Source organism: Gobius niger (genome assembly GCF_951799975.1).
Source record: "Gobius niger genome assembly, chromosome: 6".
NCBI classification, from domain to species: domain Eukaryota; kingdom Metazoa; phylum Chordata; class Actinopteri; order Gobiiformes; family Gobiidae; genus Gobius; species Gobius niger.
In genome coordinates, this window is record NC_136857.1 from 1344203 (window position 1) to 1365015 (window position 20813).

General features: G+C 43.4%; 1 protein-coding gene across 1 annotated transcript in view; it reads left to right on the forward strand.

The window, feature by feature from the left end:
• hspg2 (heparan sulfate proteoglycan 2) overlaps nt 1–20514 on the forward strand; it is a 418468-nt gene extending 397954 nt beyond the window's left edge. The window contains exons 82-87 of the mRNA XM_079558863.1: nt 2691–2766; nt 10292–10370; nt 14032–14102; nt 14182–14265; nt 14352–14455; nt 20152–20514. Coding sequence (XP_079414989.1) covers nt 2691–2766; nt 10292–10370; nt 14032–14102; nt 14182–14265; nt 14352–14455; nt 20152–20336 — 599 coding nt within the window. The 3' untranslated portion in view covers nt 20337–20514. The remainder of the gene's footprint in view (nt 1–2690; nt 2767–10291; nt 10371–14031; nt 14103–14181; nt 14266–14351; nt 14456–20151) is intronic.
• Nucleotides 20515–20813: the final 299 nt, after the last annotated feature.

Sequence of the window (20813 nt, forward strand, 5' to 3'; positions counted from 1 at the left end):
AGGCGACACCAGGCCAGCTCGGAGACATAGTCCCACCACCGTGTCCTGGGCCTTCCACGAGGCCTTGTCCCACTAGGACATGCCTGGAACACCTCCCGCGGGAGGCGACCAGGAGGCATCCGAAACAGATGCCCGAGCCACCTCAGCTGGCTCCTTTCGACGTGAAGGAGCAGCGACTCTACTCCGAGCTCCTCCCGGGTAACTGAGCTCCTCACCCGATCTCGGAGGGTGCGCCCAGCCACCCTGCGAAGGAAACTCATTTCGGCCGCTTGTATTCGCGATCTTGTCCTTTCGGTCATTACCCAAATCTCATGACCATAGGTGAGGGTGGGAACGTAGATCGATCGGTAAATCGAGAGCTTTGCCCTCCGACTCAGCTCCCTCTTCACCACGACAGACCGATACAGCGACCGCATCACTGCTGACGCCGCACCGATCCGTCTATCGATCTCACGCTCCTTCCGTCCCTCACTCGTGAACAAGATCCCGAGATACTTGAACTCCTCCACTTGAGGCAAGGACTCCCCACCGACCCGAAGAGGGGAAGCCACCTTTTTCCGGTGGAGAACCATGGCCTCGGATTTGGAGGTGCTGATCCTCATCCCGGCCGCTACACACTCGGCTGCAAACCGCCCCAGAGCGTGCTGAAGGTCCTGGTTCGTTGAAGCCATCAGAACAACATCGTCCGCAAACAGCAGAGATGAGACTCTGAGGCTCCCAAACCGGACACCCTCCGGCCCCTGGCTGCGCCTAGAAATTCTGTCCATAAAAGTAATGAACAGAACCGGTGACAAAGGGCAGCCCTGGCGGAGACCAACACGCACCGGGAACAGGTCTGACTTACTGCCGGCAATGCGAACCAAGCTCCTGCTGCGGTCATACAGGGAACGGACAGCCCTTAGCAGAGGGCCCCGGACCCCATACTCCCGGAGCACCCCCCACAGGGCACCACGAGGGACGCGGTCGAACGCTTTCTCCAGATCCACAAAACACATGTGGACTGGTTGGGCGAACTCCCACGAACCCTCGAGTACCCGATGAAGGGTATAGAGTTGGTCCAGTGTGCCACGACCAGGACGAAAACCGCATTGTTCCTCCTGGATCCGAGGTTCAACTATCGGCCGGATCCTCCTCTCCAGCACCCCGGAATAGACCTTACCGGGGAGGCTAAGGAGGGTGATTCCTCTGTAATTGGAACACACCCTCCGACTGTTTAAGTACTTAGATCTAAATGTCACATAGTCGGCTGTAGATGGTGACAATGAAGCGACTGATTATGGATTAATAGCAACAATAATAATAAAATAGTAGTATAATAAATTAACCAATAATGATATAATAGGGCATCTGTTCCGGATACCTCCTGGTCGCCTCCCGCGGGAGGTGTTCCAGGCATGTCCTAGTGGGACAAGGCCTCGTGGAAGACCCAGGACACGCTGGTGGGACTATGTCTCCGAGCTGGCCTGGTGTGGCCTCGGGGTCAGAACAGCTGGAGGAGGTGTGGCCTCGGGGTCAGAACAGCTGGAGGAGGTGTGGCCTCGGGGTCAGAACAGCTGGAGGAGGTGTGTGTGGATAGGAAAGTTTGGGCATCTCTGCTGAGACGCTGCCCCCGCGACCCGGCCCCGGATAAAGCGGAAGAAAATGGATGGATGGATGATATAATAGCATAAAATATAAAATAAATTACATTTATTAATCAATCATATAATGTGGTCGTAAATAATATAATCAATAATATTGTGTCCATTAAAAGTACTTAACTAAAAACTAAAAACAACAAGGAACAAACTTAACTTAAGTTGTTATTGGCAGTGACGGGTATTTGTAATTATTGAGTTTTCTTTCCCCGTCTTGGAACCAGCAGAATGTTGTAACATAAATATTGATGATTGTTTAGTCACTGGAATATGATAAAAGGACTTTATGTCAGATCTTCTTTGTGCATAGTAAATGAATGTATCTATTTCTTAAGTACGAAAGGGGGGGAGGCTCTAACAAGCTGAAGCTTCTGCCTCCTCCTTCTGAGCATCACATCCACGTTATTTATTTATCTATTTGGCTTTTCACCGACGCATGTATCTTTCTTTTGCTGGATTACTCTGCTGAACTCTGCTCCTATGAAGAACTTTGTGGAGCTCAGATGCTCAAATAAAAAAGATGAATTGAATTGAATGTTTTCTGCCGTATTTGTTGTTTCTGAAGCTCCCTCGTGACCCGGGATAGTCAGAGATGCCACTAGATGGTTAATAATGTGCATATCTTCATCGGTTTCATGTTGTGGTCTGATGAAGAGTCTGATTTGTTCATTTGTTGTGATGGTTTGTTTGGATGGTGCATTTTGATTGTGCATTGTGAAAGCACTGTCACGGTTTAGGTCTACGATAGAGCGATTTGCACCAGATAAACTGCATAGTGGAGCCTGCTCTTCTACACTTTGGCCACTAGATGGACCTCTAATCTAAAGAGTGAGGCAGTAGACCTTTATAGCCTGATCGTGCACACGTTTAGATATTCTGGATCCTGCATTTTGATTCTCTATTGTCATAATGACTCTTTGAGACTTTTGCTGCATTTCTGCTCTTTTTGTGTGTTTCCCTTCTCCTCTTCCCCACTAGATGGAGCCACTGAATCTACACAAACGCCACTGCAGCTTTACAGCCTGAATAACAATCATGATGTGTGTTTTATAGACTCGCCGTATCAGTTCGCCGCTCACTTCGACAACAACGGATACATCGCTCTCCCGAAAGCCGTCTTCCCCAGAAGGTACAGTGGAAGTGTCGCGTCGTTTTCACTTGGCATTTGTATATTATGTATTTTAAATAACATTTATTTACAATGAGTTTATAAGGTTTGTAAACCTCTTTCGATTACAGGTGAAACTTGGAAAATTAGAATATCACGATACTAATATATGGTATAGACCAGTGATTCTCAACCTTTTAGAGCCGTGACCCCCATTATGACAGTTAATTAGGATCGTGACCCCCACCCGGGTCAGACCGTGGGAAAAACAGGGACATTTAACCCCTAAGTCCCACCTGATCCGAGCACATTTTCTCCAGTTTGGCTTTACCCCAATCCAAAAACCTCTGGAAAAAAGGTGTGGAAATAACGACAAAACTGAGACGAAAACAATGATGGAAATGTGACAAAAAAGTGATGAAAAATTGATGAAAAAGTGGAAAAAATGTCACAAGAAATTGAGAAAAAATGACAAAAATGCGATAAAAAATGTACAAAAAAATTACAAAAATTTGACCAAAAAATGACAAAAAAAATCACAAAAAAATTACAAAAATTTGACAAAAATGTGACAAAAAAATGACAAAAATGTGACAAAAAAATGACAAAAATGTGATAAAAAAATGACAAAAATGTGATAAAAAACTGACAAAAAATGAAAAAAATGTGACAAAAAAGTGACGAAAAGTTTCTTAAAAAATGGCAAAAATGTCACAAGAAATTGACAAAAAAATGACAAAAAAAAGAAAAAAAATGTGACAAAAAAAGAAAAAAAATGTGACAAAAAAATGAAAAAAATGTGACAAAAAAATATGACAAAAAAATGATAAAATGTGATAAAAAACTGACAAAAAAAAAAAAAAAAATGTGACAAAAAAATTACAAAAAATGGACAAAAAAATGACAAAAAAATGATGAAAAAGTTACAAAAATGAGTTGAATTCCCAACAAAAAAATGATGGAAAAATGTGATGACGTGAGGAAAAAGATCCTCTCGGTTCAGGTGGGAGTTAAGAGGTTAAACCTATACAACTCTTAAAAAACAAAGAAAAAACAAAAATGAATTAAATTTAGCACAATTAACGGCACCCTGGTAAAATAGCATGTTTGCTACGACACCATCATAATAATATCAAAATACATATTTTATCTATATGCTCTGGCGACCCCCCAAATTTGTCTTGCGACCCCCTAGTGGGTCCCGACCCCCAGGTTGAGAAGCCCTGGTATAGACTCATGACATGCAAAGTGAAATATGTCAAGCCTTTGTTTGTTTTAATGTTGATGATTATGACTTATATCTTTTAAAAACCCACATTTTAAATCTCAGAAGTTTAGAATATTACATGAAAAAAAAAAAAAGAGAAATGTCAGGCCCTCTGAAAACTATAATCATGTATTCTGTATGTGCTTTGTACCTGGTTTGGGCCCCTTTACTTGAATTACTGCCCGACTGTGGCGCAGCGTGGGCGCTTATCAGCCTGTGGCCCTGCTGAGGTGTTATGGAAGACCAGGATGCTTCAACCAGAGGAATATGACACGTGAAGCCCATGTGTGTAGTGGCTCTTGATGCACTGACTCCTGACTCCTGACTTTCTAGAATATTTTTCTCATCATAAAACAAGAAAGAAACACTAAATTTAAGCAAATAAATAACTAGAATTAAGCAAAATGTCCTCAGAAAATGGAATAATTTAAGGAAAACATTCTTATTTAGTGAGAAATTGTGGATATTTTACTTAAATGTTGCTTGATTTAAGTAAAATGTTCTAAATTAAACACATTTTTGAGCAAAATGTTCCTAATAAATACTAATATTTAAGGTAAATATTGCCCGGAGACCCGTCTCCATGATGTGGAGCCAGGCTGATGGTCAGAATCACCTGCTGGAGGATTCACCTATTGTACATGTTTTTAGTGGTAGACACGGGGAGAACATGCTCCACACAGAAAGGCCCCGTCCTGGTGGGAATCGAACCCAGGACCTTCGAGCTGTGAAGCTGAGGCTCTAACCGCTGTGCCACCGAGCCGCCCACTTTAAAGAATGGAATGTATTTTCTCTCTGTGAGAAGCAGTTCTTACATTAAGAGTTTTGATCTTAGTTTTTCTTAAAATAAGAAAAATATTCTTTGTCTAAAACTGAAGAAGATTCAAAAAGTTTTTCTTTCTTGTTACAAGAAAATGATCATGTTTTTAGCAAATAAATCTGATCAAGAAATGGCTAGATTTTATTTCCTAAAACAAGATTTTTTTTCTCAAGAAAACTTTGATCGGCAAAACATTATTACTTTTTAGGGAAAAAATAAGAACTTATTTCTTAAAGTAAGACATGTTTTACTTGCTTAGAATCCACTTTTTGCAGTGTGCTGAACCAGACTGAGACCGTTTAAAGTCTCAGGGAACCTTTGCAGGTGTTTTAGATTCATGACCTGATGAAATGGTGACACATTGAGCTACAATGTCGTCCCTTTTCACAATATTCTAATCTCCTGAGATTTTGCATTTGTTTTTTTATAAGCTGTGAGCCATACTGAGATATATCAAGCCTTTATTTGTTATCATTTTGATTGTTATAGCTCACAGCTTGTATCTGTAAGCCATTATAATCAATTAAAACAAAGGCTTGACATATGTCACTTTGCATGTCATGAGTCTATATCAAATATTAGTTTCACATTTTAAGTTGTATTACAGAAACAGATGAACTTTTTCCACAATATTCTAATTTTCCGAGTTTCACCTGTATATGATCAGTATTAGGCTGATACTTAACGACTGATTTACCTTCACCTCAGTTCAGGTCTTTAGTAAGTTCCCTTCATTGCCCCGATACAGAAAAGTACAGCCTCTATATAAAAAGTACACACTGCAAAAAGTAAATATCAAACATTGGCTTAAATGACTTGAATTGAGGAAATGTTTCTTGTTTTGAGCGGTTTTCACTCATTTAGACACTTTTCCTGATCGGACGGAGTTTCCTTTGCTTGTTTGAGGAGAACCCCATGAACTGCTACCTTAACGTGGTGGGGTTGTTTGAGTGCCCGAATGATCCGAGGAGCTATGTTGTCTGGGGCTTTATGCCCCTGGTAGGGTCTCCCATGGCAAACAGGTCCGAGGTGACGGGTCAGACGAAGAGCAGTTCAGAAGATCTCTATGGACGTACAATATTCAAGGACCGTGACGTCGCCCGGCATGGCGCAGCCGGGGCCCCACCCTGGAGCCAGACCTGGGGTTGGGGGTCGAACTCGAGCGTCTGGTGGCCGGGTCTCTGCCCACGGGGCCCGGCCGGGCACAGCCCGAAGGGACGACGTGGGCCCGCCCTCCTGTGGACCCACCACCCGCAGAGGGATCCGTAGGGGTCGGGTGCGGAGAGGACTGGGTGGCAGTCAGAGGCAGGTGCCTCGACGACCTGGTCCGCATGCACAGCTTCTGGCGTTCGGGACATGGAACGTCACCTCACTGGGGGGGAAGGAGCCTGAGCTTGTGCGGGAGGTTGAGAGATACCGACTAGATATAGTCGGGCTCACCTCCACGCACAGCTTGGGTTCCGGATCCCAACTCCTGGAGAGAGGCTGGACTCTCCATTTTTCTGGAGTTGCCCGCGGGGAGAGGCGGCGGGCTGGGGTGGGTTTGCTCATATCCCCCCAGCTCAGCCGCCACGTGTTGGAGTTCACCCCGGTGGACGAGAGGGTCGCGTCCCTACGCCTTCGGGTCGGGGACAGGTCTCTCACCGTTGTCTCGGCCTACGGGCCCAACATCGGTGCAGAGTACCCGGCCTTCTTGGAGTCCCTGGGAGGGGTACTAGATAGTGCTCCGACTGGGGACTCCATTGTTCTGCTGGGGGACTTCAACGCCCACGTGGGTAACGACAGTGAGACCTGGGAGGGGGTGATTGGGAAGAACGGCCTCCCCGATCTGAACCCGAGTGGTGTTCTGTTATTGGACTTCTGTGCTAGTCACAGTTTGTCCATAACGAACACCATGTTCGAGCACAAGGGTGTCCATAAGTGCACGTGGCACCAGGACACCCTCGGCAGGAGGTCGATGATCGACTTTGTAGTTGTGTCGTCTGACCTCCGGCCGCGTGTCTCGGACACTCGGGTGAAGAGAGGGGCTGAGCTGTCAACCGATCACCACCTGGTGGTGAGCTGGATCCGCTGGCAGGGGAGGAAGCCGGTCAGACCTGGCAGGCCCAAGCGTGTTGTGAGGGTCTGCTGGGAACGACTGGCGGATCCCTCTGTCAGTGGGGTCTTCAACTCCCACCTCCGGAAAAGCTTCACCCAGATTCCGGGGGAGGCGGGGGACATGGAGTCAGAGTGGACTCTGTTCTCCTCCTCCATTGTCGATGCGGCTGCTCGTAGTTGTGGCCGTAAGGTCTCTGGTGCCTGTCGCGGCGGCAATCCCCGAACCCGGTGGTGGCGCCCGGAAGTAAGGGATGCCGTCAAGCTGAAGAAGGAGTCCTACCTGGCCTTGTTGGCTTGTGGGACTCCTGAGGCAGCTGAGAGGTACCGGCAGGCCAAGCGTGCTGCAGCTCGTGCGGTCGCGGAGGCTAAAACTCGGGTCTGGGAGGAGTTCGGGGAGGCCATGGAGGAAGACTATCGGTCGGCCTCGAAGAGATTCTGGCAAACCATCCGGCGCCTCAGGAGGGGGAAGCAGTGCTTCACCAACACTGTGTACAGTGCGGGTGGGGGGCTGCTGACCTCGACTGGGGATGTCGTCGGGCGGTGGAAGGAGTACTTCGAGGACCTCCTCAATCCCGTCGTCACGTCTTCCAATGAGGAAGCAGAGGCTGAGGACTCGGAGGTGGGCTCGCCCATCACCGGGGCTGAAGTCACCAAGGTGGTGAGAAAGCTCCTTGGTGGCAAGGCTCCGGGGGTGGATGAGATTCGCCCTGAGTACCTTAAGTCTCTGGATGTTGTAGGACTGTCTTGGCTGACACGTCTCTGCAACATCGCGTGGCGGTCGGGGACAGTGCCCCTGGATTGGCAGACCGGGGTGGTGGTCCCTCTCTTTAAAAAGGGGGATCGGAGGGTGTGTTCCAATTACAGAGGAATCACCCTCCTTAGCCTCCCCGGTAAGGTCTATTCCGGGGTGCTGGAGAGGAGGATCCGGCCGATAGTTGAACCTCGGATCCAGGAGGAACAATGCGGTTTTCGTCCTGGTCGTGGCACACTGGACCAACTCTATACCCTTCATCGGGTACTCGAGGGTTCGTGGGAGTTCGCCCAACCAGTCCACATGTGTTTTGTGGACTTGGAGAAAGCGTTCGACCGCGTCCCTCGTGGTGCCCTGTGGGGGGTGCTCCGGGAGTATGGGGTCCGGGGCCCTCTGCTAAGGGCTGTCCGTTCCCTGTATGAGCAGCAGGAGCTTGGTTCATTGCCGGCAGTAAGTCAGACCTGTTTCCGGTGCGTGTTGGTCTCCGCCAGGGCTGCCCTTTGTCACCGGTTCTGTTCATTACTTTTATGGACAGAATTTCTAGGCGCAGCCAGGGGCCGGAGGGTGTCCGGTTTGGGAGCCTCAGGATCTCATCTCTGCTGTTTGCGGACGATGTTGTTCGGATGGCTTCAACGAACCAGGACCTTCAGCACGCTCTGGGGCGGTTTGCAGCCGAGTGTGTAGCGGCTGGGATGAGGATCAGCACCTCCAAATCCGAGGCCATGGTTCTCCACCGGAAAAAGGTGGCTTCCCCTCTTCGGGTCGGTGGGGAGTCCTTGCCTCAAGTGGAGGAGTTCAAGTATCTCGGGGTCTTGTTCACGAGTGAGGGACGGATGGGGCGTGAGATCGACAGACGGATCGGTGCGGCGTCAGCAGTGATGCGGTCGCTGTATCGGTCTGTCGTGGTGAAGAGGGAGCTGAGCCGGGGCAAAGCTCTCGATTTACCGATCGATCTACGTTCCCGCCCTCACCTATGGTCATGAGATTTGGGTCATGACCGAAAGGACGAGATCGCGAATACAAGCGGCCGAAATGAGTTTCCTTCGCAGGGTGGCTGGGCGCACCCTCCGAGATCGGGTGAGGAGCTCAGTTACCCGGGAGGAGCTCGGAGTAGAGTCGCTGCTCCTTCACGTCGAAAGGAGCCAGCTGAGGTGGCTCGGGCATCTGTTTCGGATGCCTCCTGGTCGCCTCCCGCGGGAGGTGTTCCAGGCATGTCCTAGTGGGACAAGGCCTCGTGGAAGGCCCAGGACACGGTGGTGGGACTATGTCTCCGAGCTGGCCTGGTGTCGCCTCGGGGTCCCCCCAGAACAGCTGGAGGAGGTGTGTGTGGATCGGGAAGTTTGGGCATCTCTGCTGAGACTGCTGCCCCCGCGACCCGGCCCCGGATAAAGCGGAAGAAAATGGATGGATGGATGGATGTTTGAGGAGAACTTTTTGTAATTTTTTTGTAATTTTTTTGTCAATTTTTTGTCATTTTTTCGTCATTTTTTTAATCACATTTTTGTCATTTTTTTGTCATTTTTATTGTATTTTTTTTGTATTTTTTTGTCATTTTTTTGGTCATATTTGGTCATTTTTGGTCACATTTTTGTATTTTTTTGGTCAATTTTTGGTAATTTTTTTGTAATTTTTTTGTAAATTTTTTGTAATTTTTCGTCATTTTTTAATCAAATTTTTGTCATTTTTTTTGGTCATTTTTTTGTCAAATTTCAATGACTTGAATTGAGGAAATGTTTCTTGTTCTGAGCGGTTTTCACTCATTTAGACACTTTTCCTGAAGTTTACTTTGCTTGTTTGAGGACATTTCAGACCAGTTCTAGGGTAAATCTCGCTTGAAATAAGAAAGTAAAACTGCCAATGAGATAAGACCAATTTTCTTTCCCCATTGGCAAAGAAAATGACCTGAAATAAGGACGAAACGTATCGAAACGAGTCAGAAACATCTCAGAACAAGTGAAATAATCTAGGACAAACGCCCAACAACTTCTTAACCAGTCAAAACTACTAACATGTGGATTATTATGCTCAAATTGAGATGTTTATACTGATCTAGTTAATTACTTTTTGCAGTGCAGCCTCTATATAGATTTAGACTTTTCTAATAAGGACATTTGTTTTGTGCAGCCCTTTGTGTGAACATAATATGAACATAATATCCACACTTAGATATTACTGAGCACACCTGCACATCTGTGAATACAATCCTACTGTTGTTCTATGTCAAGTGTCGTCACCTTTATGGTTTTATCTGTTGTTGTAAACCTGTTCTCAAACAATGGCAATAAATACTATTCTGATTCTGATTCTAAAAACACTTTTCAACGGTTACACCATTTGCATCTTGCATTTGCATCTGCACAGTGTGAGGGAAATGGTGGAACCGCTATTTGCCTCACGCTCTAATCAGCAGCTCGATATGCCACGACTGTGAGGGGGATTTTTCGTTTTTGTTATCAGCTGTGAACTTGTAGAGCCACTGTGCTCCCTTAAAATAAATCATTAACTCCATGTGAATAATTGGGATGTTTACAATGTGTTCTTTTTTTTTTTTCCACGTACATCAACATGATAATAAAGGAATCGAGGCGTGATGTATTTCTTTTTCTTCCAGCGCCGCCGACTCCCCTGAGACCATTGAACTGGACATCAACACCAGTTCTTCTGAGGGCCTGATCTTTTGGCAGGGGGTTGTAAGTTCCTGGTTCTTTTCTTTTACTCTTTAAATTCACTGTTGTGCAACGTCCATCAACTCCATGTAACCAAACCCCTTAACTCCCGCCTGAACCGAGCACATTTTCTGCAGTTTGGCTTTACCCCAATCCAAAAGCTTCTGGAAAAAAGGTGAGAAAATAGGGACAAAACTGAGACGAAAACAATGATGGAAATGTGATGAAAAAGTGATGAAAAAGTGGCAAAAATGTGACAAAAATGGTACAAGAAAATTGACGAAAAATTGACGAAAAAATGACAAAAATGTGACAAAAAAATGAGCAAAATGTAACAGCAAAAATGACAAAAATTTGATAAAAAATTGACGAAAAAATGACAAAAATTTGGACAAAAATGTGACCAAAATGTGACAAAATGTGACAAAAAAATGACAAAAATGTGATAAAAATTTGACAAAAAATGACAAAAAAAAGACAAAAAAATTGACAAAATGTGACAAAAAAACTACAAAAATGTGACAAAATGTGACAAAAAACTACAAAAATGTGATAAATATTTGAAAAAAAAATGACCAAAAAATGACCAAAAATGTGACAAAAAAATTGACAAAAAAATGACAAAAAATGACAAAAATGTGATAAAAATTTGACAAAAAAAATACAAAAAAATGACAAAAAATTTGACAAAAAATGACTAAAAATTGACGAAAAAGTGGCAAAAATGTCACAAAAAAATGAGCAAAATGTAACAAAAAAATGACAAAAATTTGATAAAAAATTGACGAAAAAATGACAAAAATTTGGACTAAAATTTGGACAAAAATGTGACAAAATGTGACAAAAAACTACAAAAATGTGATAAATATTTGACAAAAAAATGACAAAAAATGTGACAAAAATGTGATAAATATTTGACAAAAAAATGACAAAAAAATGACAAAAAATGACAAAAAATTTGACAAAAAATTACAAAAAAATTGACAAAAATTTGACCAAAAAAAACTACAAAAATTTGATAAATATTTGACAAAAAAATTACTAACATTTGACAAAAAACTACAAAACAAATGACAAAAATTTGATCAAAAAATTGACCAAAAAATGACAAAAATGTGACAAAAAATGTGATGAAAAAGTACAAAAATGTGATAAATATTTGACAAAAAAATGACAAAAATGGACAAAAAATGACAAAAAAATGACAAAAATTTGACACAAAATTGATGAAAAAAAATTGAAAAAAAAAAGATCCTCTGGGTTCAGGCGGGAGTGAAGCGGTTAATTCCCATCTGTTTTATCTTCACTGTATTGAAACACTAATTCTTTGCTGCATTGACGCATGTGGGCTGCGAGTCCCGCCCTTTTCTGACGCGACTAAAGTGCTGCATGTTGCCCGTCTAACTCCCCGTCCCGTTGTTCTCAGGAGACCTCAGGCGCTCGCAGTCTGAGAAAGGTGCATGCTAGTAAAAAGGTATTCCATTCAACACCAGACACCCCTGCTTTTCTTTTGTTTTAATGCATGATTCATCGACTACTGTGTATTTGTTTACAACCAATCTATTCATAATGTTTGAATGTTAAATGCATTGTTAACATGAAGGCTTGTCATCACCTCATTCATTCATCTGTTTGAGTCACTTATGCATTTATGAATCAATTTTAACAACGCTCCAAGACAAGGTCACGGTATAACTTATTCGATATTTTCCTGCCTCAATATATCGACCTTTATGATATATCGTGACAGGCCTAGTTTGTAACACCTTCTATCTAAAAGCACTATATTAGCCTCTTACCCCTCGCCTTAAAGGAACAGGCCAGCGTTTTTCCACACTGAGATATGTTCTTACCTGAGCTGTGACGAGTTCTTTAGGACCTGTCTGATCTTCAGTCACGTAAACACAGCGCAGACGGCGTTAGCATTTAGCCCCTCCCTCTCTCCTCTATAGCTCCAAAACAGGTCAAGATAGAAGCTACCAAGCTCTTCCACGTTTCCCCTATTTAAATATGGTTACGTGAAGTGTTCCACTACAAAGTATAATTACACAAAATTAAACAATGTGGATTTTCTAAGCGGATAAAAGGGGGACTATATTGTAAGGCGTAATAATACCAGGAGTAGTTTGGCATCCGCACAGTAAAGTGAAGATTACTGCACATTTTTTCGTCAATTTTTAATACATTTTCTGTCATTTTTTTGTCCTTTTTTGTTGAGTTTTTGTTGAATTTTTGTCACTTTTTTGTCACTTTTTTGTTGAGTTTTTGTTGAATTTTTGTCACTTTTTTGTCACTTTTTTGTTGAATTTTTGTCACTTTTTTGTTGAATTTTTGTCACATTTTTGTCACTTTTTTGTTGAATTTTTGTCACTTTTTTGTCACTTTTTTGTTGAATTTTTGTCACTTTTTTGTCACTTTTTTGTTGAATTTTTGTCACTTTTTTGTTGAGTTTTTGTTGAATTTTTGTCACTTTTTTGTTGAGTTTTTGTTGAATTTTTGTCACTTTTTTGTTGAATTTTTGTCACTTTTTTGTTGAATTTTTGTCACTTTTTTGTCACTTTTTTGTTGAATTTTTGTCACTTTTTTGTTGAGTTTTTGTTGAATTTTTGTCACTTTTTTGTCACTTTTTTGTTGAATTTTTGTCACTTTTTGTCACATTTTTGTCACATTTTTGTTGAGCAATAATACCAGGAGTAGTTTGGCATCCGCACAGTTAAGTGAAGATTACTGCGCAGATTTCGAACTACGCCTGGTATTATTAATTAATTGTGTGTAATTATACTTTGTAGTGGAACACTTCACGTAACCATATTTAAACAGGGAAAACGTGGAAGAGCTTGGTAGCTTCTATCTTGACCTGTTTTGGAGCTATAGAGGAGAGAGGGAGAGGCTAAATGCTAACGCCGTCTGCGCTGTGTTTACGTGACTGAAGATCAGACAGGTCCTAAAGAACTCGTCACAGCTCAGGTAAGAACATATATATATGTTATATATATATAAGCTCCGCTTTCTCCAGTGTGGCCATCAAACAGTGGAATATGTTGCCAACAGAGCTGACCACATGTGTAAATGTTAACACTTTTTCACACCAGGCTAAAAAATGGCTTATTTTAAAACAAACTTGTTCCCATAATGTCCTGTAATTGGTGTGTGTGCAAGAGCGTGAAATCTAATGCTTTGGAATGAATGAAGTGTGTGTTGATTTTAATGCTGTTTTTGAGGAAATTATAGTATAGTATTATTCTGTATTAGCATTTTTATGACTTTGTTGACATCAGTGCCCAGGGACTACAGGTGGAAATTAGCACAAGTGCTATAACCTGGTGCAGCATCTCTCCCTTTGAGGTTAATGTATATTGTACACTGTCCCTGTTCAAATAAATAAATAAAATACAATAAACTAAACTATGTAAAAACGGTGGCCTATTCCTTTAACCAAGTGCATTTTCTCCTGTTCAGCGTTACCCAAATCTAAAAGCTTCTAGACTGGAGCCAGTGTAACGCCTTCAAAAACGTTTTTTTCCCCTGGCATTATCATCACTTTTTCATTGTATTTTTGCTGCGTTTTTTCAAGAAGCTTTTAGATTTGGTTAAAGCGGAGCTGGAGAAAGCGTGTCGGGTTAAGACGGGGGTGAAGACGTTCAATAATCTTTGTATCTTTGTGACTAAACCCTTTGCTTGACAGGAGCACGGACAGCACGGCAAAGGGAAGGACTTCATCAGCCTGGGCTTACGCGGCGGACACCTCGTTTTCAGGTAACGTGAGGTCAAGCGTGGTCAGGTCTCAACGATGTGATCTGATCTCACAAATACAACGTGTCTTTCTGTGTTCTAGCTATCAGCTGGGCAGCGGGGAGTCACAGATCAGGTCCTGGAGGCCGGTCAATGACGGACAGTGGCACAAGATCACAGCTGTCAGGTAATGTCAGCAGTAATGCTCATAAACGTGCTCCATATCGCAGGTCTCGCTGAACGACCTTGTGTTGTTTGTTGTTGTTGCTGCAGAACTGGGAAGGACGGATACATCCAGATCGACGGAGAGCCCGCGCAGCACGGACAGTCCAGAGGCGCAAGCCAGATGGTCAACACTCAAGGGAGTATATACTTAGGTGAGTGTGTTCCTCATCCTAGACCTTTCATGGGGTCGACTGTTAGATCTCTATGCAGTTAGTGAACTTTTGCTTCGGCAGCATTTGCCCAATTCGACCGTCCTTAAGGCGAGGCAAGTGTATTTGTAGAGCACAATTCATACACAAGGCAATTCAAAGTGCTTCACAGTTGCATGAATATAAGAAAACAGATACAATCAATAAAAACATCAACATAGAATTAATCAATTACAGTAAGAGGCAAGAGTGCAGATAAAATACTTTCAGTTTTACGCATTTTTAAGTCTTGTTTAGATTCGCTCTGTCTTGAGCACTATTTTTAAGTCTTGTTTGACCCAGGGAAAGAGGAAGTGACATCACCGACAGCTGCTGTTCTTCTTCTTTAAAGGGGCTGGAAGCAAGTTCGCCATGTTATACTCACTACTGCCACCTCAGGCCATATGTGTAACTGCAGCTTCTATATTAAGCTCATGCATGACGGCAATTCGGGCCGAAGTGACACATTTCTGAGTGACCGCGCAGGATTTTAGAGGCAGTTGTGGTGAACAGGTCTGAGCTCATTCTACACATTAGGACATGGCTGGAACATGTAGGGGGAGGAAATACTTAATTTTAACATTTTTAAACTCCTTATAGACCCTTTAAGGTTATTGGCGGACTGCAGGCAAACAAAAACACATGCCACCACCTACTGTATTGCATATGCAACATTTTGTCCAAATAAAAAGACATTTAAGGAGAAAAAAAAAAGAAAAATCCAAATGAGCCATCACATTTCCCTTTAGCCTTATTTTATCTCAAAAGCTACAGTTTGCAAGTCATGCGGCTTAAGTTTCTACTAAATGAAACTGCCTTCACTGAGGCCGTTTTCTGAGGTGGCTCTTTAAAACCTGACATGTGACTGCGCTGTGGTGACTTTAAAATGTATTGTCACTTTTATAAAGTTTGGCAGAATCTTATCTTATATATTTCTTTTTTTATTAGACTAAATGTGCGCCTGTCAATCAACAGTGGTTGTGCATGAATCACTCGAGGGTGGGGCCGAGGGGGTGGGGGGATTGGTGGTGTGGTGGCTTATGGGACGGCACATAGCTCCTAATCACCGGTTAGTTAGCACCAGAGGTCGCTATGCTAAAGTGGCTATGATAGTTAGCACCAGAGGTCGCTATGCTAAAGTGGCTATGATAGTTAGCACCAGAGGTCGCTATGCTAAAGTGGCTATGATAGTTAGCACCAGAGGTCGCTATGCTAAAGTGGCTATGATAGTTAGCACCAGAGGTCGCTATGCTAAAGTGGCTATGATAGTTAGCACCAGAGGTCGCTATGCTAAAGTGGCTATGATAGTTAGCACCAGAGGTCGCTATGCTAAAGTGGCTATGATAGTTAGCACCAGAGGTCGCTATGCTAAAGTGGCTATGATAGTTAGCACCAGAGGTCGCTATGCTAAAGTGGCTATGATAGTTAGCACTAGAGGTCGCTATGCTAAAGTGGCTATGATAGTTAGCATCAGAGGTCCCTATGCTAAAGTGGCTATGATAGTTAGCACCAGAGGTCGCTATGCTAAAGTGGCTATGATAGTTAGCACCAGAGGTCGCTATGCTAAAGTGGCTATGATAGTTAGCACTAGAGGTCGCTATGCTAAAGTGGCTATGATAGTTAGCATCAGAGGTCCCTATGCTAAAGTGGCTATGATAGTTAGCATCAGAGGTCGCTATGCTAAAGTGGCTATGATAGTTAGCATCAGAGGTCGCTATGCTAAAGTGGCTATGATAGTTAGCACCAGAGGTCGCTATGCTAAAGTGGCTATGATAGTTAGCATCAGAGGTCGCTATGCTAAAGTGGCTATGATAGTTAGCACTAGAGGTCGCTATGCTAAAGTGGCTATGATAGTTAGCATCAGAGGTCCCTATGCTAAAGTGGCTATGATAGTTAGCATCAGAGGTCGCTATGCTAAAGTGGCTATGATAGTTAGCACTAGAGGTCGCTATGCTAAAGTGGCTATGACAGTTAGCACCAGAGGTCGCTATGCTAAAGTGGCTATGTTAGTTAGCATCAGAGGTCGCTATGCTAAAGTGGCTATGATAGTTAGCATCAGAGGTCGCTATGCTAAAGTGGCTATGATAGTTAGCACCAGAGGTCGCTATGCTAAAGTGGCTATGATAGTTAGCATCAGAGGTCCCTATGCTAAAGTGGCTATGATAGTTAGCACCAGAGGTCGCTATGCTAAAGTGGCTATGATAGTTAGCACCAGAGGTCGCTATGCTAAAGTGGCTATGATAGTTAGCACCAGAGGTCGCTATGCTAAAGTGGCTATGACAGTTAGCACCAGAGGTCGCTATGCTAAAGTGGCTATGATAGTTAGCACCAGAGGTCGCTATGCTAAAGTGGCTATGATAGTTAGCATCAGAGGTCGCTATGCTAAAGTGGCTATGATAGTTAGCACCAGAGGTCGCTATGCTAAAGTGGCTATGACAGTTAGCACCAGAGGTCGCTATGCTAAAGTGGCTATGATAGTTAGCATCAGAGGTCGCTATGCTAAAGTGGCTATGATAGTTAGCACCAGAGGTCGCTATGCTAAAGTGGCTATGACAGTTAGCATCAGAGGTCCCTATGCTAAAGTGGCTATGATAGTTAGCATCAGAGGTCCCTATGCTAAAGTGGCTATGATAGTTAGCATCAGAGGTCGCTATGCTAAAGTGGCTATGACAGTTAGCATCAGAGGTCCCTATGCTAAAGTGGCTATGATAGTTAGCATCAGAGGTCCCTATGCTAAAGTGGCTATGATAGTTAGCATCAGAGGTCCCTATGCTAAAGTGGCTATGATAGTTAGCATCGAGGCTCCTTTCCCTAACTTCTTCCCAGCCCAATTCGGACGCTTCTCATCATGGCGCTGATGCACATCTGCTTTGGCGTTAGACCTCTTTTTGCCTCCATTTTGCTTCTGTTTGTTGATCATTCTGTCAGAAAACAGAATGATGCCCTCAGTTTGGGTTGCCAGGTCCTATAACTTAAATCATTTGCTCTGTGAGAGCATATGCGTTACACCAGGCCTTCTCAAACTCCGGTCCTCGAGGTGATTTGGTCCGTCCCCCGGACAGTCCGCACCAGGCCTCTGCGCTGTTACATTTATTAACATAACAGCGCTTGTTGCGTTCCCATAAATGCAGTTGCAGCTTTGGCCTGTAGGGGCAGCGTGTAAAGAGCGACACAATCAGCTTGAATGGCGCTGCTTTTAACTGAGACACAGCTGCTAATAATCAGCTCTTGAGGTTCAGTTGAGATTAATGGCATGTAGGAAAATGTATTTAATTGATTTATTGCCTTATTTGGTTGGGACAGTGCACGTTAAACCACCATTTTTACATACGGAGATATGTTCTGACCTTAGCTCAGAGGAGTGGATGCGTACCTCAGCCTTTAGCCTCTCCCAGCATATTCATACAGCTCCAAACTGGGGCGAAGTCAGAAGCGACCGAGTTGTTCCACATTTTCCCTGTTTAAATACAGTGGCGTGAAAAGTTACACGATCCATGTATAGTTACAGAAAATAAAACGATTTCTAAGCAGATTCAAAGCAGTAAAATGGAAATGCTCCTAAGGCAACTTCTCACGTAACTGTGTTTAAAGAGGGAAAACGTGGAACAGCTCGTTTTGTAGCTTCCGACTTCACCCCAGTTTGGAGCTATAGGAATATGCTGGGAGAGGCTTAAAGGCTAACGACGTCTTTGGTCTATTTGCATGACTGAGGGCTCACACAAAGACCAGACAGTTACGCATCAACTCAGTATGTAAAAACGGTGGCCTGTTCCTTTAATAATGAACACGCCACTCTGGGCTGAAGATGAGCTCATTTGCATCCGTTGTCCCGCACGCTCACACACACACACTCTCATTATCAATAATTAAAGATAGTATTATAACATTAGCACATTCCCTATGATGGACTGTACACTTAGAGCTGCCCCACGTTTTAGGAACAAGCAGTGCCATGTCCCATCATAGGAATAACCCCTGCTCTCCACCCTGCCTTTAAAGCCACACCGTGGAGAGTTTTACCTTATAAATAAAACTGAAATACATTTATTTTATGACAGATATTTCATTCAAGCTTTCCATCATGTTATTCTGTCACTCCCTCATTAAAAACATGGCTGAAGTGTTGCCTTGGCACATTCACGTATTTCTGAGTAATCTGTAAAAACTCTGACGGCGGCCATTTTAGGGATAGGTTTGCCTGAGTCCTCCTAGGAACGCCCCCTCCACACCAGTGTTAATTCCGTCGACTAAAATATTTAGTCTTCATTTTAGTCAAAGTGATATTTTTGTGACTAAAATTGGACTAAAACTAAATTAAAAGTTTCTCATGAGACTAAAACTATGACTAAAATGTCCAGATATTTGAGTCGACTAAAATCAGACTAAATAAAAATGAAAAGGAGAGACTAAAATCATCCAAACTTGTATTGAGCGTCTGAAAGAGCCTCAGATCATGTAAATTCTCTGTTAAAGGATCAGCTCTGAGCTTTGTTCATGTGGAGCAGAAACATGAAGCAGAGGAACAACATTAAATATGATTATAATGAATATTATCAATGCAAAGTCCACTCAATTAGAATAGAGAATAGACTTTAAAACAGCTCTGCTTGTTACAAGTCTTTTCATGGTTTAGCTCCAAAGTCCATCTCTGACATGTTACAGCCGTATGAACCATCTCGGGCCCTGAGAACTTCAGGGAGGGGCCTCCTGGTGGTTCCAGAGTCAGGACTAAACACGGTGAGGCTGCGTTTCAGTTTCATGCAGCTAAAATCTGGAACAGTCTTCACGAGGATGTGAGACAGGCCTCAACTCTGACAATGTTCAAATCCAGGCTGAAAACAGTTCTTTTTGCCCGAGCACATGACAACTGAAAGTATTTTATCTGCACTCTGGCCTTTTACTGTAATTGATTAATTCTATGTTGATGTTTTTATTGATTGTATTTGTTTTCTTATATTTATGCAACTGTGAAGCACTTTGAATTGCCTTGTGTATGAATTGTGCTCTACAAATAAACTTGCCTTGCCTAAATTTACTTGCAATTTTAGTCGACTAAAACTAGACTAAAATTGCATTACATTTTAGTCAAAAGGCTAAAGACTAAGACTAAAACTAAATTAAAATATGTTGTCAAAATGAACCCCCTCCCCACTGATGCCACAGACAGCGTGTGGAGGGGGCGTGTCTAAAGGCTCAGAGGTTCTTAAAGAGACAGAGGCCTATTTCAAGACATTCACTACAGCCATTTTGAGAGAGACATTTTATACAAGGCAGTTATTCTAATTTACTGCATTTACAGACCAGCAGAAGGTTTGTCATCATTGTAGTGAGATATAGACTGGTGCTATGTGACTGACAAAAGCAGAACACCCCCTCTTTAAAGCAGAACACCCCCTCTTTAAAGGCACAAACATGCGCTTTTGCAGTGAGCGGCTCAGCTCTCCTCAGACGTGACTGTGGGTGCGTCTCCAGCTCGTTTCCACGGTGACATTGACTAAAGTGAGCAGGATTTGAGATTCACACAGGTTCGGTCCTCATCCAAATCCATCCTTTGAGAGCATGTTTTGTACCGACGGCAACAGTTTAGTCCAAAAAGTCCCGCAGTGTGCCTTTAAACATTCTTCCTCTTCTCCTCACGGCTCCATGTTCTCCGTCCACAGGCGGCGCTCCGGACATGTCCAAACTGACCGGGGGGAAGTTCTCCTCCGGGATGAGCGGCTGCGTCCGAAACCTGTCCCTGCTGAACGCTCGGCCCGGGCAGAACCAGAACCCCTCCCCGTCTGTCGTGGACCTCCAGACCCACGCCGCTCACGGGGTCAACGTGCGGCCCTGCGCGCCGTCGTAGACCGGGAGGCACCTCAACTACCACAACAACTTCTACTACTACTACTACTACTACTACTACTACTACTACCACACGATCGCTACTTGGTGCTTTCGCTGCTGCCAAAAAAAAACAAAAAAAAAAGGAAAACAAAATAACACATCAGGATGTTTCTTTCTCGTGTGCAGCCACAAACCAAAAAAAAGCAAAGAAAGGAGAGTGATTTTCTGAGATTTTCTGAGATTTTCTGAGATTTGAACGACTCTCCCCTCACGGAGGACGATTAGCACAGCGTTTACAAACTTCCAGCGGTTAGTTTTTAGCGAGCCAAAACTCACAGGCCTTCTACGTTTGGGTCAGATCCTATGGAGGGGCGGAGACGTTTTTTACAGCACTGAATTTTTATTTATACATATGAATATATATATAGAAATGATTATATTTGTGGGGGAAAACATGCAAACTAACATCGTCTTTAGCTTCTTCTTTCTTTTTTTT